The sequence below is a fragment of the Lissotriton vulgaris genome, chromosome 8 (assembly GCF_964263255.1).
Source record: "Lissotriton vulgaris chromosome 8, aLisVul1.2, whole genome shotgun sequence".
Lineage (NCBI taxonomy): Eukaryota > Metazoa > Chordata > Amphibia > Caudata > Salamandridae > Lissotriton > Lissotriton vulgaris.
Window position 1 is genome coordinate 1,307,492,383 of NC_141696.1, and position 24,756 is coordinate 1,307,517,138.

A 24,756-nucleotide genomic window follows, 5' to 3' on the forward strand; every position below is an offset into this window, starting at 1 on the left:
TGTGAGGAGTCTGTCTCGGCCTCTACCTTCAAAGGAGAGCCACAAGATTGCTGCCCACTGCTCCTGAGGGATCTGCTGTACTCTGCAGGCTCTCTCCATTGCAGTAATCCATTTATGGATATCATCCCCAGCTTTGTAGGGGGGCACAATCTTACTCAGGTTTCTGTTATCAAAAGACCTGTCTTTATCCTTGTGGATATTGCTGCCACCAGTGGGTTCTATTACCCCACTCTCTCTAGGCTGTCTTGCTCTAGAAAGTTTCTCTTGGGCCAGGGCAATCTCTAACTCTTGTCTCTGGACTCTAAATTCAGCCTCTCTAATTTGAGATTCTCTCAACTTGGTCTCATGTTCCCTTCTCTGAGGGCTAGTCATCACCCTTCTGGAGTGACCATGAGAACCTCTAGAAGCATGGGAGTTGTCAGAGTCACCTGAGTGAGTCCTTTTCCTCCTAGGCTTCTGGTTAAGTCCACCTGGGGGTCTGAATGGGTTGTTACCTGATTCATTCCCAAGTAAGCTTAAGTTAGCCTGGTTCAGTCTACTGACCAGCACCTGACTATTTCTGTCATCGTCTGACTCACTGCTTTCCACCTCCTCCTCCTCCTCTTCCTCTTCCTCCTCATCTACCTGAGGAGCTCCAGTGGTGGAGGCTTCCTCATCTACCAGGATGATAGGGGCAGGGGTGTCTACAGTGTCATCCTCTGAAGGATGGCCTCCTTCAGCATCCCCTGTGGGGTTTGCCTTAGAGGGCTTTAGAGTCTCAGACTGGTCTAAGAGCTCTCTTAGGTGGTCTGTAGTAGGGGAAGGCCCTGTCTTCAGACCCCTCAAGACACAAAGCTGTCTTAATTCCTTAAAGGAAAAAATAGCAAATTTGGATGGTGCCCTTGGAGGGTCACTCTCAACAGGAGTAAGTCCACTGGACCCCTCTGCTCCAGACATTGTTCTAGTGTGGGTGGATGTGTTGCAATCTACCTACACTGGTGTTTACCTACTAAACCTATCTAGTAGTTGTAGCTAGGGTGTGCTACTCCCTTTGCTCTACAACAACTAAGTTCAGTAGAACTTAAGTATACTAGTCTTGTTTTATATGTACCTAGCAGGTACCTGTATGATCTTTCAAATGATAATCTCAAAGATTGTAATGGTAAAACAACAGCAAGCTCAGATACCAATCCGCTGCTCACCAATGTGAGAAGTTGGCCTGGTATATAATGCTCACTAATTCTTAGTGATCACTTTGTACCATGCCAAGCAACCCTTATGATGATGGTTGTAATTCAACCTTGTAGACCAGTTATCCTAGTGGTAACGTGGACAAAGCAGTCTTAGGCTAAACTCTGAAAGGCATGTGAAGCCAGCTGTTATACCATACACAACCCCCTTGAATACCAAATGAAAGGGACACCACACAGATATATATTGAAAATATATATTGATTTATTAACTATAAAATCCCCTGGACTCTTTATGAGCACAGAAGCACAAGCGTTAAATCACAAGACAGTTTAAAATACACAAAAGTTGCACAATATGGATGAGCCCTAGGGGCCACCTAAACCATATACTAAGAAAGTGGTATAAGAGATACCAATAGGAAAGTGAAGAGGCCTAGGGCCTTGGGAATCGCTGGAGCTATTCGAGACTAGCAGTGACTAAGTCGGGAGAGGCCCACGGGACTCGGGTGCAGTGTTCAAAGTGCACGCACTTTCCAATGTAAAGTCTATGGTGCGTAAAAAGTACAAGGTTAGAAAGTTAGGAACCTTCCGAGTGACCTACGGAGTTAAAACTTAAGACACAGGCCCTTGAGATGTGTACCAATGCAGGAGCACTGGCGGAGCTGAGTTACCTCACCAACAGGAAGCGGGTGCACAGGGTCGAAGTAGTGTCGGGTTTCGTCACGCCGGTCGATGGTGCTTGGAGCTGGAGATGCTGCAGGCGGCTCGATGTGAAGAGTTCCGGTGGATCCAAGGGTGGATCTGAAGATGTGAAGACCTGAAAGCAGAGGGGACAGTGTTCAAAGTCACTAGCCAGTGACTACCGTGGAACCAGATTGGAACCAGGCGATGTTGGGTGCAAACAGGCGTTGTCGGGTTGCTTCTTTCTGCAGCCACGTGGATACCCGGGGTCGAGGACGTCCAGGAGTCGGTCACGAACTGTCCCACGTAGGCTTCTCACTGTTGGCGGTGTCGGCGACCTGATCGGAGCAAACAGGCCTTGGCAAATACAAGCCACGCAGAAGGGGAAAGATGCTTAACACTCGGACCAGCAAGGTCAAAGCGGGTGCTCCTTTTCACAGGAGCTTGGGTAGGTCTGGAGCAACCAGACCTGCTGTGTAAATCGTCGGTTTCGTCGCCAAGATGACCGCTGACCACGTGGCTAGTGGCCGGGATGGCGCGGCGAGTGGCACAATGCAAAAGGGCCCCACGCAGATCGTGGAGATGCTGGAGGGCTGCTCTTCGGTGCAAAGGCTGCTCGGTGGTGGGGGTTCTCAGTCCCCAAAGCACAACGTCGAGGATGCCTCAGAAGCTGCGCAGTCAGCTTTTCGAGTGTCTTCCAAGAGGTCCGGTCCCACGTCACTCGGTGCCTCCACGGGTCCCTTCTTTGCAGGGACTGTGGATCGGGCTCGGAGAGGTCTGGGAGTCTGGTTCTTGTTGGGCTCTGGGCTCGGGCTCCGGCGGGAGGCGGCGGCAAAGCAGACGTCGAGTTGCTGGTTGGTACCTGTGTTCACAGGGTGGCCACTCCTAGGCCACAAGGGAGATTCTCTTCAGTCTTCTGTGCAGCAGAATGTCGAAGTCCAGTCTTCTTCTTCGTGTAAAGTTGATTCAGGATGATCTGCTGTGCAATGGCACTGCTCCCACTCTTATTCCCAATCTGAGGGGTGGATCGCCTACTAGGTCCCTCCTCTGGGAGGAACCAGGAAGGGGGGCGGTTACACCCCCTTTCCTTTGTCCAGTTCCGCGCCAAGCCTGGGTCTGGAAAGTCCCAGGACCGGTTTGGACTGGCCTATGCACGGGGACACCTTGTGTGCCCCGGGCATGTCTGATTCTATTCAGCCCTGTCCTACCCAATACACAAAACCCTGTCTGGGGTGGTGCTCGCACCTCCCAAGGCAGGAAACCCTTTGTCCAGGCCACCATCTGCCGAGTTTCGGTCAGCAGCAGGAGGCCAGACTCGTGTCTGTGGTGGCAGCATCCATTTTGTGATGCTGAGGCTCTGTTTAACTTTAACCGGGGTTAAGGCTACACACATGTCGTGTCCCTCTAGAAGGGTGGAATGCTATCCCCGTCGCCAGAATTGGCGAGGGGATAGTATTCCAATTCGTATGACACCTTACTCGACATGTTTTGATAAAGCCAAACCAAAGATAGCAAATAACCGCGAGGATTATAATGCACTTAAGAGTATATGGTATGGCAATATCCCGGAACAGCTTAGGGAGTGGTTCCCGACAGCTGCAGACAGGCTCAGCTCGTGCTAGAGCACCACCTCACATATTTCCAAGCACTCTGCCTCCAGGATTGATGAGGCCTTCCATAGGAGTGGCTGATAGGAACATATGTGTCCAGTTTAGGGTTAGGCACAGAGATACTGTACCTAAGTAAGAGGTGGTTACACCGACTTACCCCAGCTGAGTGATCAGCCAGTTGTGTCAAATATTGAGGCCAGGCCAGGGGTGGCATAATACATGCTGCAGCCCCTGGTAGGCCTTGGATACACCTATGCCCTGGGCACCTAGGGTGCACTAATACAGGGGCTCAGAAGGTGAACCAGTTCCAATTCGTAATGCACCTAGAGTGCATTGCAGTAATTTAGAGAGAGAACAGCAGGCTGTGGGTCTGATTAGCAGACCCACAGCCACATTAAGTCAGAAACCAGTGAAGCAAAAAGCAAAAATTTGGGGTGACCATAGGATAGCAGACCCTACTCTCCTACAGTCTGTGACAGGGATCCTTCCTCAGGCCATCGTTTTGATGGCTTCTCTTACTACTTGGACCATTATTTCGCACCCTATAGTGGTTATAAACCCCAACAGGGACTCTGTGGGTTCCTGTTGCTAGAACATCATCATACATAGGTTGGCCCCATCTTGCTTGATATAGATCTGGGCATAGTACCTCGCGAAGACCTTGTTAATGTCAGTCTGAGTATATACTGTCCTATCATCAGAAGTGTGCATCTGAAGGATCCGGGAGATTTACCAATCTGACCTGGTCAAACGAACCAACATCGTTCTCGTCTTATCACACTTGTCACATGCTCTCAAATTGTAGGGCTTATGGTCATAGGTCTGGAGGTGCTCAATCAACGCCAGGAGTTTCTCTAGTTCCAGTCGTAGCTGGTCTCTAGGGGCAGAGTTGCCGATAGGGGGTAGCTACAGGTTTGTCAGAAGGTTTATTTCTTGATTTCCCTATGCAACTGGACTCTACTCCGGATGAATTTGGCTATGCAGTGCCCTCAGATAACTACTTAAATTGCCTCCCATTACGCAAGGGTAGACAGAGGCTGTACCCTTGTTAGCTGCAAAGTAATCACTGACTACAGCCCCGAACCCCTCTCGAAAGGCAGGGTCATCTTGTGTAAGACCATTCAATCTCCAAAACAGTATGAGGGGTTTAGTATGGCCTCAGGTGCCGGTCAACAATAGCAGGTTATGATCATAAAAGGTTTTTTAAGGTATTACATTTGGGTAACCATGTTCTGGAACGAGGCGGAGCACAAAAACGTCTCTAATCAGAAAGATATGTCTTGAAGCCAGAACAATAGATTTAGGAGGTGCTGTAGGGGTTGAAAATAAACGATGACACTTGTGTGCCTACCACAAGTGTGTTTACCAATACATGTGTGTCTACTGTATGATTACTATACAGTTGGTGCTGTATAATGCCTTAAGTACATGTAGATACTGCTGCTACGGCTGTGCCGTGCATTCTGTTGTCTACTTTGATTTCTCATTTCATTTGCTGTGTTAATGCATGCAATGCTATCTGGTTAAATAAGAAATATCTGGAGATATGTTACAGTATGCTGTAAACTGCCATTGTCAACTCATACTGTTGATGTCTTACTGTTGGCATGTAATAAAAAGATACATGAAACACCAAAAGCATTGAAGTGCCAGCTCTGCAAGTTTCTGAAATGACAACGGAAAACGTTGGTGGTAATCACGATTTGCAGCTGACATTTAAGATAATGCAGAAGGTAATAACATTACACCTGCCAGAGAGTCAGAATCACTGGTGACTTCACCAAAGTAGCCACCAGTTCAACCACACTAAGTTAGCATCACATTGAAGAGAAAGAAGAAGAAGAAACAAATTGTCAGCAAACAGGATTTGCAATATGTGACCTTGATGTCAAGCCAGATTGCAGAAGTCTTACAGAAACACAGCAAAGTGTTATACACCAAACTTCAAGACAACCCCTAGGATTGTTACCACTAACTAGGGTATATGCCACCAGCTCTGTGCTGCAAGTTCTCCATGGGGTGCTGCATCAGCATATTGGGTTGGATATTGGAGGAGGAGGCACTGACCCCCAGGAGACACCAGAAGACAGGGTCTGAAGAAGTGGGGATACAGGGGAAAAGTGATGGCTCTTTCCCAGACCAGACAGTACACAGGTTCACCATCCATAATACCACGTTTACCTTGAGAAGAACACGCATCCAACTGATGAGTATCCTAACTATCGGGGGTTTTTGCCTACCTGTGGACCCAAGTATGGGCAATTGACACTATGGAGGTGATTTGTTGCTACACTATTGAAAAATCGACATTTCCTATACATTTCCACAACCACTAAGTTATGCTGGTCCCCCCATCGGAAATGCGCCCTCTATTATATAATTGTTATCATCAGTGTTACTGAATTATTACAATTTGTCTGCAGTTGTATAACTCACAAATAATTTAAAAAAATGCACAATTAGACCAAAAATATTCATCATTTAATAACATTTACAATTGCTAAGAAAAAGAAAGGACCTATCTTGAAGCAGATTGCGGAACAGTGATTGTTTATTACCTATATACTGTACAGAACTTATATGAAAATGTTTCATATTTTTTCTATTTAGAAACGTGTGAAAAATGTCATTACATCCAGTAGTGTGATTTCTCAGCGTCTCAACATGAATTGACAAAAAGCAAAAAATTAAATGTTATAGAATCTTTTTTGGGTGTGTGCACATTTTCTATGTTTACCCAAGGATGGCGGGCTTGGCATAAATGACTGTGCAAAACAAATAATAAAATCAGCTTTTGGTATCGTTCCTCTATACTTCTTTCCATCATTCTCTTTCTCTACTTATCCTATTCTATAATTATTCTGTAGCACGAGCCATTATTTTGCAAACGTACGATCAGTATGTTCCTGAAAATGCATCCTCATTTCAATGGGGAAGATTTTTCAAAACATGAACGCATCTAAGAGTGATTTACTTCTTTGGAATAGTTGGCATGATACACAGACCATCTGTCTGAATTTAATTGAACAAATAACTATCATCGTAAAAGAGCTGCCAGCCAATCTGTGCCGAAGCACTGTTCTGTGCTGTGACATTTGCATTTGCATGTATAAATCAACTATTACACGTTTTCCCACAAGAGATATGCTGTCCGAGGGTGATTACAGCTTTAACCAAAAGCACACCGATATTTTTCAATCTTGAACTATAGGCCCTTTTCCTGAATCATAAGTATTTGCTGCCGATTATTTAGGGCCAACGTAGATAGCTCTATTTAGCACCATCCTTATACAACACGGATGCCTTCGATGCTCCATCCTAGCTTATGCTCTTCCCACTCATTTCAAGATCTCTCCACCTAGGTTCAAAACTGACATCCTAGATTGTACTTCATCTGTCAACATCCCTTGTCCTTTCTTCCAGAAATCCAGCCCAACCTTCGCAAACTGATCAGTAACATGGCACAAAATTATAGCTACCAGTTGATACTTATCAATTAGTTTTTACCAGACGAAGGCTTGGAGGTAGTTGTCCAATCTATGGTTCTCCTGGGATTTGATTAAGGCAATTCCATTATTACTGGTATTCCCAGAATTCACCTTGCTCCTCTCCTGCTTTAGAGCCTTACTTCATGCTTCAGCCTGAATGATCTCTCGAACTGACTGCTTTAACCACATTACTCCCATGTTGATCACCATTGGTGGGCTCCCATTTCAGGCCAGATTGATATACAAGCTTGCTTCTTTAGTTCACAAATTAATTCTCTTCGATCACTCTGACCACTTAGCCTAGAAACTTGAGCTCTCTGACACCACCTATGCAGCTCTGACAATCTTGTTCAGGTGTTCATCTGAAACAAAATCGTTTCAAAGGGAGGGTACCACTACTTTGGAACTCTTGTCTCCTGGCAATCCGCACAAATCCATCCTTCTCCTCCTTTCAAAAAGCAATAATACGCCTACTTTTCTTGACTGTCACTAACTTTCCTGTGTTCTCTGGCAGCCTCCTGTACTGAACCCTGAAGATGTCTTCAAAGTTGTATTGGTTTGACCACCATGTAGTCTGATGGATGTTTTTCTATGCTAGCTGATTCAAAGACAAGCATACAATGAATGAGCGATAGGAGTTTGCTGGGTTGCAGATGAGCGATGCATTGTGATGTAGTCCTCTAAAAAGAGGTGAGTCTTCAATTCTTTCCTAAATTGGAGCAGTATTGAGGCAGTCCTTATAAATATAGGGATGTAGTTCCAGATCTTGGGTGCATAGATAGAAAAGGCCTGCTGTCTCTGCATTTGGGACGGAATCTCCATGCGGTGCACTGCAGAGAGTGCACTGTATGGAGATTCTGCCCAGAGTGCAGAGACTACGCAGTTGTAACTTTATTACACATAACTCCCTTTGTGAAGTGGACCTTAGTCTGCAATCTGATGGGGTCTTGAGAGGTTTTGTAAGATAAGCAGGGGTGCCGGTCATGATGGCTTTTACAATGAGGAAAAACCAAAGTTGGTGATGGACGGAGCGTTGACAATACAAACACTCACCCCCAGTCAACTGATCTGGGTTTAATCCATCCCCGTTCTTTAGCTCACTCCACCACCCCAGTTCAGACATGGCCATATGCAAATCAGTCTGACCCTGTGCCTCATGGGAACAGTCCAGCCCGAACTGCCAAGCCATGTCTTCCCTGGACCGGAAACAAGCATCCTGGGACCGGTTTCGGATTCATAATCCTCATCAGCCAGGCTATCTTGAATCCAGTGGCCAAGTGAGCAAGGGACTCACGTCTGAGCATACCCTGCCAACTTAGGGCGAACAAAGCGATACAAAAGGGGATGATGGACGGAGCCCTAAGTTGGCAGGGTATGTTCAGACGTGAGTCCCTTGCTCACTTTGCCACTGGAGTCAAGCAAGCCGGGCTGAAGACTGCTGTAATGCTAGAAACCGGTCCAGGGAAGCTTGATTCCGGTCCAGGGAAGACATGGCTTGGCAGTTCGGACTGGACTGTTCCCATGAGGCACAGGGTCAGACTGATTTGCATATGGTCATGTCTGAACTGGGGTGGCTGAGTGAGCTAAAGAATGGTGATGGATTAAACCCAGATCAGTTGACTGGGGGTGAGTGTTTGATTTGCTCAAACGCTCCGTCCATCATCCCCTTTTGTATCGCTTTGTTCGCCCTAAGTTGGCAGAGTATGCTCAGACATGAGTCCCTTGCTCACTTGGCCACTGGATTCAAGATAGCCTGGCTGATGAGGATTATGAAACCGAAACCGGTCCCAGGATGCTTGTTTCCGGTCCAGGGAAGACATGGCTTGGCAGTTCGGGCTGGACTGTTCCCATGAGGCACAGGGTCAGACTGATTTGCATATGGCCATGTCTGAACTGGGGTGGCTGAGTGAGCTAAAGAATGGTGATGGATTAAACCCAGATCAGTTGACTGGGGGTGAGTGTTTGATTTGCTCAACCGCTCCGTCCATCATCCCCTTTTGTATGGCTTGTACAATGAAGCAGCTGATTTTGACGATGCTGCTGGCTGGCAAAGAGATCCAATGAATGGGAGTGAAGTTATCATATTTTTTCAGGCCCTGGCTGAAATGTGGTGCCGTGTGTAGTATGCCCTTAAGGGTTGCCGGTGCGGAGTCAGGGAGGCCATGGAGCAGGGTCACAAGTATATGGTCATGAACAGCAGTTTTGAAGTCACTTTCTGGAAGAAACTGTTTCTCTTTATATAGAAGAGAAAGTTGGTACCAGACTATCTTTGTTTTTTTTTGGGAAATGTGTTCCTTGAGGGTGAGGTTGGTGTTCTGGGTTGATCCATGTGACCTGGCCTATGGTAAAAGCTTGGGTTTGAAGCCATTAACATTCATATAATTGAGTCAGATTTCTACTGTTTCTTGTTTGTTTCTCATAGAAAATACCAGGAATTCTATCTTGTTTATGTTGAGCTTGAGGTAGGCACTAGACATCCAGACCAGGATGATATGCAGGCAGTGTTTAAGGCGCTGGATGTCTGAAGCAGAGGAGGCTTTCAAGAGAATTTGTGTTTCATCAGGATGTTAGTGAATCTTTATGCTGTTATCTAGGAGTAGAGCACCAAGAGGCTCCATGTAGAAGTTGAAGATGACAGGAGCAGTGTGGGACAGTGGAGAAATCTGTATGTCTAAATTTGTTCCTGAAATATTTCTGATTTAAGAAAAACATTTGTATGCACATGGGCCTTACACACACACTGTATAAAATGACTGAGTATGCAAAATAAATAGTTTGTCATAAAATATTATCTAATACTTGGTGCATTAAATATGCACAGTGGCTCACACCACATGCTTTTATATTCTTCCAGTAGTGTGTGTCTAACCTATTGTCTGCCTCTACTGTCCTGTCCATTTTTATTCACATGAATATAATAATTTTTTAATTAGTCAATGTTGTCTTTTGGTGATACTAGGAAAAGGTGAATGTCTTTTCTGATGTATAATTTTGCTAAGAAAAAAGGTGGATATGATCTCTGCACTTTTTAATTTGCGTGTGTTGCTAATGGATTCTTGTTGAGGGTAGGTGGATAAAAAGTATAAAGCGATTTTCCTCAGTTTCCATCAATTTGTTCTTGAAAAGTTGAACAACTAGACGCAAACCATTCTAAATAATGCATTTTAGTTTGTTGGTATTTAGTACTTTTTAACAAAATTAGGATGAAAGTAAATTAACTTAAAATGAATGAAAACAGAGAATACCTGAGCTCCTCCTTAGTGAATTCCCTTGAATGTAAAAGAAAAAATAATAGTGAAATGACAAATTAAAACTTATATCCTTCAAATAATAAATAATATTATTACAAGCATCCTTCAAATAATAAATAATAATAATAATACAATCATTACTGCATCAAACACATTACATCTGCAGACGGCTTTTGCTGGTTACTCTATATAACATTTTGGATGAATTTGAAACAAACAGCCACAATATTAGTCATTTATTAGACTGTTTAACTCTTATCATCGTACACAAACTACCTCCAACTGCTTATCAGAATTCTCCCTTGTAGTTGACAAGACACTTTTCAAAATAGCAAGATGAGGGAACTTGTTGGTTTTGAGAAATAATCTGACTTACCCAGTAGAATCGGTCTGTGTGGCTCAGCAAGCATATCAGAAAAATATTCAAATTTACGGTCTCCGTGGGAGGATATGATAACAAAAACCACTTCCTGTGGGAATGAGCCTGAAGATCACAGGAAACACACAGGACCACTCTGGAGTATTGACCACAACTCTCATTTGTGGTGGCAGCAATGGGATGTTTGCCATAAAGGCATTTCTCCTCTTTATCAAAAGAGAAGATTAGAGTGAAGAACACTGACGGCCCAAATCACAAAACAACCATCTTGAACTATAGTTTACTTCTGCTTTAGGAGCAGCTTTACACATTTTGGGGAATCTTTGAAGAATTCCAGTATTACTTCAATAGTCACAGATTTATAGGCACACTCCAAAGTGTAAACAGTAACAAGTTTTAAAAATACATGGATACAATTATGCATTTGGAAATATTTAGCAGAAGTATGTTTGCACGTGCTAACTTTTTTATCTTCTCCACAAGGATTTGTCCCAAACAAAAACTCATTCCCCCACACACCCACCAATTCTGGAGCAGTTTCAACTTGATTCTAACCTGATAGACTTTTGCCATGCCCACGAAAGTATCCAGGGTGGGAGTCTACCTTGGAAATATGTGTGAATATACACAAAATCACAGATTTGAGGGAGTTAGCCAAATTTCAACGCCAGCCAAGCACTGTAGCACCCTAGCTGAATTAAGGTGCACTGATCACTTTGTGAATTGGGCCCTAAAACGGGAAAGGAAGTAGTACTCAAAAAATATTCTGCAGTTCTCAAGTGCCAATGATTTGCTCCTACAGCTAAAGGCATACAGTTCTTGGATAATGGGATAAGAGCAAAGGGTGTCTTTCGAGGTTCCAAATGTAACTCTGTGGTGTTCCTAGCTAACACTATATTAGTCTGTGTGAACCCTCAGGCTTTTACCATGGAAATTAGACAGATTCCGATACATCTCAACAGGAACAGAGATATTACCTTCTTTGCACATCACACCCTGTGCTAACCACAGAGGGAACTCAGGTACTACTACAGGGCTATTTCTCTTGTGACATACACATTGTTATGCTGTGCATCTATCGTGTCTATCAGTGACACAATTTGAGATGGGCACAGTAATGCAGTTCTACTGTTGTTTGATTGTCAAGGATGATACCAAGTGATCCAGCACTCCGGACAATGGCTGGGCAGGCACCCAGTGCAGGAAAGTTAGCCATCCATTCCTGTAATTGAGTTTTTGCTTTCAGAGGTGAAATCTAAATAAATTCTGTTGGAATTGGGTTGAGTTCTAGATGGTGTTTAGACTACCAGTTTTGAATCTTTAGGGGGGTGATTGAAAGGAGCGCAATGTATTCAGGGGTTGAGATTTTCATGTACATTTGAGTGTCGTCAGCATAGAGGTGAAAGAATATCCCAGAGTTTCGAGAATTACACATAGTGATTCTAGGTAGAGGTTAAAGGGTGTTGGGGGACGGAATGAGCCTTGAGGGACCCCTTGATGTACGCTGACTGGTCTCGAGAATGAGTTGCCCATTTTCACATTTTGGAAACAGATGGTTAAGTAGGAGGAGAACCAGTTGAGGATTGTGCCTCCACATCCCATGCATTGTTCAAGAGTGCGAAGGAGGTTCAGATGGTTGACAGTGTCCAATGCAGCAGACAAGTCCAGGAGGACCAGGAGGCAAGAGTTACCAGAGTCGAGGATTCAAAGTGAGTCATGGATTATTTGGAGGATCCCACTTTCTGTACTGTGGCCCTGACGGACAACAGATTGGAGGGTGTCTCGGAAGTTGTTTGTTCGAATGTGTGAAGCAGGTTGGGACGCAATGCAACTTTCAATTACTTTGTCTAAAAATGGGAGTGTGGAGACCGAGCGGTGAACGCACTACTCAAAAGTGGTCCAAGCCCTTCGGCACAGGAAGTTACCAGGCAACTGTGACTTGTAGTATCACTAACTAATTCTAATTCTTCCACTCAAGATGCACAAGACCTGCCCCTTCACCCAGACGGCATCCTGGATGCCAGACTCTCACTCAATGGCTGTGCTGCTATGTGTTGGTTAACTAGAGACAGGTTAAGTCTTTATCTTGCTGAGTATGTCTTACAGTTACAAGAAATAGGGGTGTCTTGGGTTGTGATTTTCCCACTAGTGTGAATACATTCCTTTGTTGTCTTAAAAGTGATTAGGGGTTAACCTGCCCAGGAGTATGGTTCAACTACTAAATCTGAGAAAACAGGTCCAATGTGTGGCCAGCCTCAATGGGTGGGAGAGAATGTTTGCTAAGACAGACTTATGGATTCCAGGTATTCTATGACTTCTGAAGCCTGTTCAAGTTTCTAGATATTCACGCAAAGACTGAAACCTCCCAATAGTTGGATCTTAGGCAACATTGTTTGCACTGCCAAAGCCAGTTCTGCAAGGTTCAAGAAGAAAAGAAAAGAGGATTGCACACTGCTTTCTAATACATTATTATGGTGTTTAAAACGTTTACACAAAGAAGGCGTTTGCCCTTTGGAACTTTTTTAATTGCCTCTGGTCAACTGAATTCGGTGAAGTAGCTCTTAATTTGGCAGAATCCTATTTTACTTGTTCAGACAGTAGCGTAAGTTCAGAATAAAGAACTTGACAGTGTACAAGTAAACTTGAATTTTTAAAGAACTGTTACACAGGTGTATTACAAATGTGGGTCCTAGTCACGAGTTAAGGGTTAAATTCTGATCTCTGTACAAACAGGGTGGTCACCCCAGGATCGAAATTACTAGTTGTGTGTCAATTGGGGCCTGATTCCAAGTTTACAGTTAAATTGATATCCCTAGGCAAGCACTCGTTTGCGCAGAAACTGCAGCTATAACAGTAATGTGTTTATCGCAGTCTGTAATTACCAGATGCGATAAAGTAAAGATTGCACCTCCATTACGTTTCAGCAGGTCCAAGATCTAGTATTTATCAAGACACGAGGGGGCCCATTAGGATGGCGTGCAGATTGCCCCCGCCAGCTTGGTGGTAGCCACTGCCAGCCTGGCGGGGGCAATCCGCCCGCTATCCACACCTAAATTCCCCCCGCCATATTAGGATAGCGGGGGGACCGCGGCGGACGGAAAGACCGTCCGCCGCTTTTCCGCCCTGGTCGCCCTGCGGCCGGGGCGGAAAAGGGCTAACATGGTGGCGGTGTCTATTAGACACTGTCAGCCAGAATAGGATGGGCCACAGCAGATGCCTTTCCGTGGCGGCAGCATTTTCATACATAATGCGGCAGGCACCGCGCGGTGCCTGCCGCTTTGTGTATGCAAATGCATACATTCATTTTTAGCATTGTGGCGGGCGGTGCTGAGAGCACCGCCCGCCACAATGTTAAAAATGCAGGATGCGCCCGCCACTGTGGCGGGCGCATCCTAATACCCCCCATGGGACCCCCGCCCTTCTGGCAGGCGGTCCCGACTTCCGATAGGATGGCTGGCGGACTAAATCCGCCCATCATCCTAATGAACCCCGTAGTTTTGGGCCTTTAAACAACAAAATCCACCTTACTTTCCAAAACCAAGAATATGCAAAAGTTATTGCATTCAATAAATTCCGAAAACATCGGTTTCGGATTTGTATTAGGTGCAATAATTATCACCTCCTACTGGACCCTATTTGTACTCAGGCCCACGACTACTGTCATTTAGGGGCAAGAATGGCGCAAATTAAAAATTAGATTTATCATGCCACGCAAGACCACCGTGCATAGCCCTGAGTGGCTTCATAAATCTCGAGAAATGCAATGCAGCGCAAATCCCTCTGCGTTGCATTACTCTGTGCCAGGGAGGCGTTACCATAGCGTTGCATGGGTGTTCCCATGCAATATCCATGGACTTGGACGTGTTCCCAGATTTACCAGAAGTGGTAGCCCTGGGACTGGGCCAAAGACCTGCGCCTCCCCACGTGAGGCGTAACGAGGAGAAATGTGTTTTTTTCTCCTTCTCTTTCTAGGTGTGCTGCATAGTGCAGCACACATAGAAATAGAAAAATGCCCCAGGGGGTTGTTTTTGTGCAGTAAATGCCTATTCTGCACAAAAAGAATCCTCTTTACAATGCAGGCACCCTTGCACCATGGTGTAAGGGTGTCCGCGTTGGTGCTGGGCATCCAAACGGGCGCCAGAGCAGGCGAAAAAACAGGAATGCGCCAAACTGACTTAAATACAATGCATTCTTGCCCTTTCCCTGTCACGTAGTGCAGAGCAGAAAGGTGACCTGCTGTGCTGCCCTACTTGCTGTGCTTAACTACATGACTTGGCCATAAATATGGTCCTTATTATGGGTATGTGTTAGGTTCATTCTCCTTAGAATTTCATGATGTTGCTAGGGTGCTTAGAATGTTATCTTATGAGTTGTGCCAGTACTGAAGAAGCTGGGAAGGAGCTGGAGGTCACTCTACTAATGACCAATAAAGATACATTTCTTCTTTCCTAATACTGGAGTTTGGGTCCTCTTTACATTGGCGACGAGGATGGGATTGATGATTGTTGTGAAAATGTGCTGAAGTTTCTTATTCAGTGATCGAGCGTGAGGCTCTTGCTTGTACCTGGGGGATTAAGCATTTCAGGTATTTCCTTTGGGGGTTACCTTTTAGAGTGCAAACTGATCACAAACCTCTTGTACATTTATTTAAGGGTGGGAGAGGTTTGGAGGGGAATGTTACTCCACGGATATCTAAATGGATTTTATCGGTCTTGGAATACAATTTTGAAGTGGAGTACATGAAGGGTGTGAAGAATGTTGTGGCAGATTATTTATCCAGGATGCCGGTGGACCAAGAGTTTGGTGATTCAGAGGACATGGATGGTTAGATTAAATGCAATGAGGTGCAAGCATTTGATAAAGAAGAGTGGGAGAGTGCAATGTCTGACGACGAGCTTTTATCCAGTGTCATGAAGTGTGTTTCTGAAGGTTGGTCTAATGATTCTTGTTCTGATAGTCGTCTTAAAGGTTTTTACTATGTGGGAGGGGAGTTATGTGTTTGTGAAAACAAACTGTGGAGAAGGAGTAGACTGGTACCACCATTAAAACTTAGATCCAAAATTATGAGCCTAGCTCACGAAGGTCATTTGGGAAGGAATATGACGAAGAGGAGGATTTGTGAGTCATTTTGGTGGCCAGGCATGGATGGTGAAATTGATGAACTTGTGAAGAACTGTCATGCTTGTGCAGGGAGTGATAAGACAAAATTGGTTAGACAGCCTTCTCTTTCTTGTGTTGATTTTCCAGCTCGTCCTTGGGAAAAATTAGGGATTGATTTTCTTGGACCGATTTCTAGGTTGGGTGTTCGCAGTAAATTTTTAATGGTTCTTGTTGACTACCATTCGAAGTGGTTTGTGGTGGAGTCTACTGACAGTATTGATACCAAGAAAGTCATTAATTTTTTGGAGAGAACATTTTCGAATGAAGAGATTCCGAAAACGTTGGTGTCTGATAATGGAATGCAGTTGGTGTCAAGACAAATGAAAGAGTTTCTAGATAAGATGGGAATTTGTCATGAAAGGGTGGCGTTGTTCAGGCCACAGGCCAATGGTCTAGTTGAAAGGATTAACAGGTTATTGATGGATAACATTCAGCTATCATTGGCGAACGGTTTGTTGTGGTCTGATGAGCTCAAGAAGATGGTATGGTCGTACAGGGTTACGCCACATTCTATTACTGGTGTCTCGCCTTTGGTTTCTTTGAAGGGACGTGAACCTGGGGTGAAGGAAGTTCCGGGTTGGCTCAAAAGTAAGGAGTGTGTGTGGGTTGACCGTGCGAAAGTCAAGTGTGGTGTAGAAAAACAACAGTTTGATTCTGCAAAAAACTACAATCTGAGGATGAAGGTGAGAGAATGTGACTTCAAGGAAGGTGATTGGGTTGTGGTATTATTAAGGGTGATAGTAAATTTTCTCAGCCCAAACGTGTGAAATGTGTTAAGAAAAATGTTCTCATTTTATCTGAGGGTTCTGCTTGGAGTTGTGGTAATGTTGCAAAGTGTCCTGCTCCATAGTGGGTATAGGGTATATTCCTTTTGTGCATTATTTTATGTTATTTCATGTTAATGCTATTCTTCTTAATTTGTTATGTTAATTTTTCCATTGTTCTTTTTATATTGTATTGGGGGAGATGTGTTAGGTTCATTCTCCTTAGAATTTCATGATGTTGCTAGGGTGCTTAGAATGTTATCTTATGAGTTGTGCCAGTACTGAAGAAGCTGGGAAGGAGCTGGAGGTCACTCTACTAATGACCAATAAAGATACATTTCTTCTTTCCTAATACTGGAGTTTGGATCCTCTTTACAGTAAGGCCATGAAAAAAAATTCAAAACCTGCGCAATTCAGATAGTTTTGCATGTTATGCCTCATTTTCAAGTTGAAAACTCAAATTAGGAGGTATTTGAGACTTGTAGTAAATACCCCATCATGGGGAAATACTATTTACCATATGCAGTAAATACCCACCCTATTCGCCCAACTTTCAAACGGAGCGTAAGTTGCATCTGCAGTAAAAATAGGTATTACAGAGTAGAAGAGGGATGTACATAAGCATTTCCGAGGTAGACAGAAGGCACTAAGGGCCACATATCTGACCATTTTCTTTTATGACTCGCAATATGAGAATTTTAGCGACTGGCAAAGGAAATGTACTAATGCGTCTCGGACACATTTCTCAATGGAGTTGCAAATGATCTCCCTCATCAATATTCATGAGGCAGGTTGCAATTTACGGCCCATTGGGAATGGGCAATAACACAGGGATGGTGGCCTCCTAGGAACAGCAGACCCCCATGTCTGTGTTTGATTTTTAAATAAAGCAACTTTTTTTTTTTAAATGCAGTCTCCAATTTCCTTGAAGAAAAATGGGATGGGTTTCAAAAACAAAAATGTAACATTTCAGTATCATTTTCTAAGAGCAGGCAGTGGTCCATGAGGACCCCTTCCCATTTACGACTGGCTTACCACCTACTTGAAGTAGGCTGTAAACTGCGATTGTTTTGCAACCGCATTCCGGTTGCAAAACAATCGTAGATCCCCTTGCGGGCTCACTATTAAGAAGGGAAGCTCTTTGCACACCCCTTCCTAACAGCAACTAGCGAACCCTATTTTATAAGTGGGTAATAAGTTACCTACTTGCAAAATAGGGTTTGTACATAGTAAGATGTGTTGCACATCTGGCCCTAAGTCTTAACAAGAAACATAACCGAATCTGCTGGTGCTGCATTTAATTTAACATACATAGATCAGGTTTAAAATATTACCTGCATTTTGGCTGAAGAGAATCAGACAGGACTTGCAAGGCAGAAGCAGTATCCCGTTCAGCAAAATATCTGCAGAGACAAACAGAAACACATCACTGTAAACAGCAGAAGCCGCACTGGAGCCGTCCACTGCCCTTGAATTGACAGGTGTCTGTCAAGAATCTTTCCAGAAACCTGGAACCACAGACAACTACAGCTCCGGTTGTGCATAGGGCATTAACTCAGATGGATCTATTTGCTAACATTTGCGTGGGCACACTCTCGCGATGTCATGCAATTTTGCGCTGCTCTCACTGTCCTGTTTTAATGTGTAGTAAACTTTAGGTTAATATGTCCCAGAATGACAATCACAAAGCAAACAGAATGGGGTTATTCTCTGTTGTATCATGACAGGGAACTATGAAAACAAATTTTTCCGGGGGCGTCCTGATATGCTGCATGATGTCTTTCTTTTACAATCCTACATGGAAACTGCCTACATCAGGATAGTAGCCCAGCTGAATTGGCTGTGCAGATGAGTGCTTAATTTGAGCTGGTGGTTTCCGGTGCTCTGCATTGACACTTAATTACTGGAAGCTGCACTTATGATAGCTGCCACATGGTGGTGCTGTTTGTGTATTTAAAGATGAGCAGAAAATACAGTTTTTTGTTCATTTAATATACATTAAAAACAACTAAATACCTGCCCCCCAAGCCATTCATAAAGCTTTGAAGGCCTAGAACAATCTGCATTATCAAACTTGAAGCAGTGTGATGGTTAGTAGGCATGTAAGTACAGTGGCAATGTGTGGTGCAAACTGCAGTGGCCTCCTGATGAGGGCCCTGGCACTTATTTGTTTTTACAAATTAAGCACTGGTGAAAATAGTATTCTTGTTTACTGAGAGGCTAGTAACAAGTGCTTAAGACATTGCTTAATAAGCCCCAAAGCTTCAGGATACAATAGCCCACCTTGCTACCAGCTCTGCACATGCACACTTATCCATTATCTAAAGCTTTTTATTTGTCACCAACCCATTAAAAAGAAAGGCCTGTAGTTCACCAAGATGCTTTTGCTTCAATCTCAAGGAAAATTCGGAGTGTGTCAACAAACACCACAAACAGGTTTCCAAAGTCAGATAATCTATCAGGGGACTCCAACCTTTTCTGTAATAAGAGCTACTTATGTTTAATGGAAGTCATCCCCAGCTACTAATATTGGTAGTGTTCTAAGAGTGACTACACCAGACATTAAATTATTGGCCACCATAATCAAGAGTGCTAGAAGTGATCACCTCAGTGCATCAGACAGGATTGCCAGCAGTAATGTAAAAAAGGCTTTGCCAATTTCAACTGCCTCCATCCGCTATAGCTGCAATGTCCCTGGCACTAAGACAGTAATATTAATAATACATCTCCCTTACACTACATGATTTATCACTCAAATATCAGCTTTAAATATATTTTAGAAATGTAGCTCTTTTTCAGGTATCAAAGGAGATTCATAGAGTCATATTTGCGAAAACATTTTCCCATTGACACAAAATGGCTAAAATCCTTTGATACATCTGACCCATTGTCGCATATTTAATTGGCAAGCAGCGGCAGCCCCTCCATTAGGGCAGAAGGGCATCAACCCCCCTTCTGCCAGCGCCGCTGCAAAGGTGAAAAAAATGGTAATAAAATTAATTTATTACCATTTTATTTTTCCCTTTCCCCAGCCGAGCCGTGTTTGGGGGCGGGCCACTGCTGCAGACTGGCAGCATGGGAGTGGTGCTCACTCCACCTATTTACACTGTGCACGTCATTTTGGCTGGCTGTCATGCAACAGCCAGCCTGACATGCACAGTGTAAACCTCTCCACCCAGCAGTCTAAGACAGCGAAGTGGAGAGCAGACACAGGCCCCCAGCCGCGGCCGGTAGTGGGAGTTCCGGCTGGGCGGTGACGTGGGGAGGGGCAGGGTGGAATGGAATAAGTTTTTATATAGCGCGATAGCTACCCGCAGGCGTCCTAGCGCTTTAACAGAGTACAGGTGGGTGAGGCAGGTCGAGATTATCTGCTGAAGAAAAAGGTTTTCAATTTTCTACGGAAAAGCAGGATGTTAGGTTCAGATCGGATAGAGAGTGGGAGGGAGTTCCAGAGCCTGGCCGCGTTTGTAGAGAACATTCTTCCTCCACTTCTTTCTCTTTTGAACCTAGGAATGATGACTTGGAAGGCGAGGGTCGACCTCAACTGCCTGTTGGGGTGGTAGGTGGTGATTAAAGTGTGATTCAGGGTTGCTCCTTTCCTCCAGTAAGCACGGTGGGCGATGCACATGCTTTTAAAGTTGACTCTATCCTTTACTGGCAGCCAGTGAAGGGCTCTTAGTTCAGATTTCACTGATTGCCGTCTGGGGATGCGTAGGAGAGTACAAGCCGCGCAATTTTGCATAACCTGCAGTTTTTTTTTTTGGTTTTTTTTGTGGGGGTAGTAATGTATGGATTATGGAGTTTAACAGGCAAGTAAACATAAACATTTTGTTGCGTGCATTGCATCCCCAAATGCAATGCAGTGTGCGCAACGAAATTCGTTTTTATTTATTTTATGTTTACTTACCTGTTAAACTCCGTAATCCATACATTACTACCCCCCACCCTGCCCCTCCCCCTCCCCACGTCACCGCCCTGCCGGTACTCCCACTACCGGCCGCGGCTGCAGGCCCCCATTGCCTCGAGGAGCATTGAGGCAGCCTGCTCTAGCCAATGCTGGTGCTTCTCTCATGCTGCTCATCTGCCCCATGACAGCAGCGTTGGGATTTGTGGAGAATTCCATTGCTGCAGTCTGAGTGCCAAGGAGCTCACGAGGGCCGGAGGAGGCAAACCAGCGGAGGTTAGTGCATTTTTATTTTTCATTTTCATTTTCAATTTTATTTCATTTTCAGCCTTCCCCTCAAAGCCAGAGCTGTCAGTCGTGGTTTGTAATAAACACTGTTTATAATGAGCCATGACTGACAACCACATGCGGCTGCTACCCTAAATATTTGGATGGTTGCCTCACCAAATGTATATGGTACCAGCTTCTCCATTCTACCTTGAGCTAAGCCACTATCCATCACGCAAGAGGCTCAGGTTAATATAGACCCTCATTTGGCTTGTTCTTCCAAATCTATATTTTTTTGTCATTTATTTAGCAAGGGCATTGAATCTTCTGTTCACAAATGACACCACAACATCACTGGCAATAGGCTTTTAAACAGGATCCACTTTGAAACTGTGATATTTTGAACCCAAGATTTTAATGATAAAAAAAGTACTTACAACAAATTGTATAATCCCAGTAATCCCATTCCTCTAAAATCTGTTTTTGGATCATCTCCCTGAAAACCAATTTCGCACCACTGTTTGGTGATCCGTCTTTCCAGTGGGACTCCAGGTCTCAGACACTTCCACAGCTAGAGATTAGAAACAAAGACTGAAGACAACTGTTTGATAAATGTACATAGATTATTTTTTTACCCCATGTCCAACTATATTTATTAACACATGGCTTTAGAAACGTCAGTTTAAGCAGTAGTTGAGAACAAGAATAACATTAGCAGATGTGTGTACAGAATTATAAAGATGCACACAAAGGAATTTGGGAAATGTACTTAATTGAGACCTGTTTGCCAAGTTCCAAAATCAGAACAATAAAATCCATTTTGAACAGACAATTGGAAAGCTATTGAATGTGGCTCTTTTTATTCTCATGTACTGTCCAAATTGAAAGTTGTTGTGCTTTTGAAAGCAGTGCAGTTTGGCAACAAACTATACTAAATTACAGACATTGAAGCAGGACTGTAGATAGTTGTCAAAGCTTTTTACTAACACATTCAATTAGATTATTTGCTTAGTGCAGACATAACCAAAACATTATTGGAGAGCTATACAAAACATTTGTATTCAGACAAGAAAAAAATACAAAATGAAAATCAGGATCTAAGTAACACACAGCACTGTATCGTCAGTAGGTAACATTGTACCTAAGTCACAAAGATTTTTCTGCAACATGCTCTTGTAATACTTTTGGCTTACTCCAAGAATTCAGAAATAAGTCAAGAATTCTACAAAGGCTAATCATTCCTATTCAAATCAAACTTCTTAGGAAAGGGGCCCATAATATCCTAATCACGGAACTGAGAGCAACGAATGAAGGTCTGATCCATAAAGCTATTTGTACTTAGGTGCTCTGAGGTTATGATCTACAAGTGCAAAGTACTTATTTTCTATTTGAGAAAGGTAGATCCATCGTTTTAAAGAAATTTACTGAAAAATTACCCGGAGTTCCTTGTTTCCTTGTTCGCTTAATTTATGCGGTACGCTAAGCCCAAAAGGGTATTTTTTTACTCTCTTGTGTCTGGACAATCTATAACTCTCTGAAGAGCTCATGACAAGAGCGAAGCGCATGTCAGGAGTTGATTTTATTCTTTCCAAGTTGGTTGGATGGTATTTTACCAATTCAAATACTGTGTCTGGAGTGGTAAAAAGGCATTAGTAATTTTTCAGCTCGGCATGGATGGCACTAGCTAATATTATGCCTAAAGACTTTGCAGTAAACATCACAACAGGCTTTTTTGGTTTCTAGCTCTGTCCAGATGGTACTGTCCTAATCCTAAACCTAAAAACTTTGCATGAAAAACAGACATTTGAGGTGAGCAGATTCAGAGTGTCCCTGGTGTAGAAGGACGCTCTGTATAGGACCTGCTCTCCACTTAAACTTGGGAACTATCCAGAGTTCTTTCTTTCTCTCTTGCATAAATTATGCTGCACTCTGAGCCTGAAAGGATGCCTGGGTGAAGGCGTAAGCCGTAACGCGTAGGCATCCTGCGTTGGGTGTTGCGGCATAATAACAATATGCAATAAAACTGAATGACTAAAGAAAGCCGGTGTTGCTTACTGTTTGCGGAGTGTGATTGGACCGCTTCAGATGAGTGGTCACTGTGTTTGAAAAAAAAAAAAAATATATATATATATATATATATATATATATATATATATATATATACACACACACACACACACACACACATACATACTGGCGAGTTATAGTTAGGATCGTGTTTCCATAGGAAATACCTTTTTTTGTGTTGCTAATACCTTTAGTGCTGTTTGACAAATCTTCACAACACACAAAAACTTTCCAAAAAAGTGCTACTTTTTGACAACTTTCTGCATGGAAAGTTATGGGGTGATCTGTCAAGTGGAGTGGAGCCAAGAAAGAGAGGGTTCCCAAAATATTTTTTTCCCATTCGTTTTTCGATAGGAAATTTGGACACAGCTACACCCTAAATCACAGATTTATACCAAATTTGGCAGAATGCTAGATCTTGGTTCGAAAAGAGTGCTTTTTGTGTTTTGATGTAAATACGTTCAGTAGTTTTGGAGAAATAAAGGTCCAACAAATTTGTATATATCACGCCGCAGAGGATCCACAGAGCCGGCAAATCTCATTGAGCGATCTGATGGCTGCCACCACCCCAACCAGGAAGTGGTTGGGGTGGTGGCAGACCTGGGACTCGGTTCCGAGTCGTAACAAAAAATGCAAAAGAAGACATAACAATCTGCACATCCACAGCAAAAAACAAAGAGCGGTAACCTGCACTTTTTTTTATTAAAACTTCCCGGGGCATGCCAGGGCCCAGGAGAGGTGCATATATTACTAAAGGGGAGGAGGAAACGAATCCCCATAGCGTAATAGGGCCATAGGGACCCCATCTGATTGGTCCCAAATGCATAAAAAAGGAGTGGGGGGCAAAACAGCCTTCCTCCCCGAGCCTGGCCAGACGCTGTGATCAACCCCAACCGCGCACGGCCATAGGCCTAGGGATGTGACAAATGCTGCAGCAACCGCAGATATTCAGGGAAGAGTGCAGCAAGACATTGGGCAATAATAAAGCCTGTTGAAGTTAGTTACATGTTTTGCAATATCAACTGGTACGCAGAAAAAATGCTATCACTTATTGTTTTACTAGTTTATCAAGCAGATCTAGTATTACATTTGGCTGTCTCAAAAGACCTGTGAACTTGCTGGGTCTAGAAACAGTAAAGAATTGACGCCGCATCAAAAAGTTTATTAACACAGCCAGACTTCCCAAAAATATTTGCTAGCAGCTTTCCAAATGTTTGTCCAGAAAAAATGAAGTTCACTGCTTATCAAAGCTGAAGTGTGATGTGAACAAACATTTTTAGTAAGGGCAAAATATACCCAAGTAAAAAAACAATTACCTTTCCCTCACGTGAAGCACACATGGCAAAAAGAATTCAGGTTTACTCTGGTTTTTTGTGAATATCTATATTTTCTCCAGTTACATCACACATAATTTTAGGACCACAAATGAATCCAATTTATGGCATCCTAGGTAAATCTACGGTATTATTGCCAAACAAACGGGTCCATTAGGATGGCGGACGGATCGCCACCACCATGCAGGCGGTGGCGATCCGTCCGCCATCCTTGCCCGTCCGCCACCTTTCTTCCCCCCGCAATATTACAATGGCGAAGGGGACCGTGTCGGAGGGGAATACCGTCCGCCGCGGTCGCAAGTCGACCGCGGTGTAAAAGGCCTGATATGGTGGCGGTGTCTATCAGACACCGCCAGCCATATTAGGATGGCCTTGGAGGAATGCCTTTCTGTGGCGGCAATGCCGCCACAAAAAGGCATATTGTTCCTGCTTTGGGGGCCCGTTGCGGGCCCCCATGGTGAAGGGGGGGTGCACAATGGGGGTACCTATGGTACCCCCCTGCAATTGCATGCACAATGCGCCAGGCACCGCGCGGTGCCTGTTGCTTTGTGCATGCAAATGCACAGCATGCATTTTTAACTTTACGGGCGGTGCTGCTTAAAGCAGCACCCGCTGCAAAGTTAACTATACGGGATGTGACCGCCAGGGTGGCGGTCACATCCTAATTCAAACGGAGGGA

At 43.9% G+C, this 24,756-nt stretch overlaps 1 protein-coding gene across 2 annotated transcripts in view; it reads right to left on the minus strand.

Moving 5' to 3' along the window:
• Positions 1-24,756, minus strand: part of ELMOD1 (ELMO domain containing 1) — a 448,590-nt gene that overhangs the window by 69,020 nt on the left and 354,814 nt on the right. Inside the window, exons 7-9 of one of the 2 annotated variants that reach the window (XM_086935243.1) lie at positions 21,114-21,247; positions 17,840-17,908; positions 10,197-10,220 (exon numbers count right to left, since the gene is read on the minus strand). In XM_086935243.1, coding sequence (XP_086791369.1) covers positions 10,197-10,220; positions 17,840-17,908; positions 21,114-21,247 — 227 coding nt within the window. The remainder of the gene's footprint in view (positions 1-10,196; positions 10,221-17,839; positions 17,909-21,113; positions 21,248-24,756) is intronic. The other variant, XM_086935244.1, reaches the window with a different exon arrangement.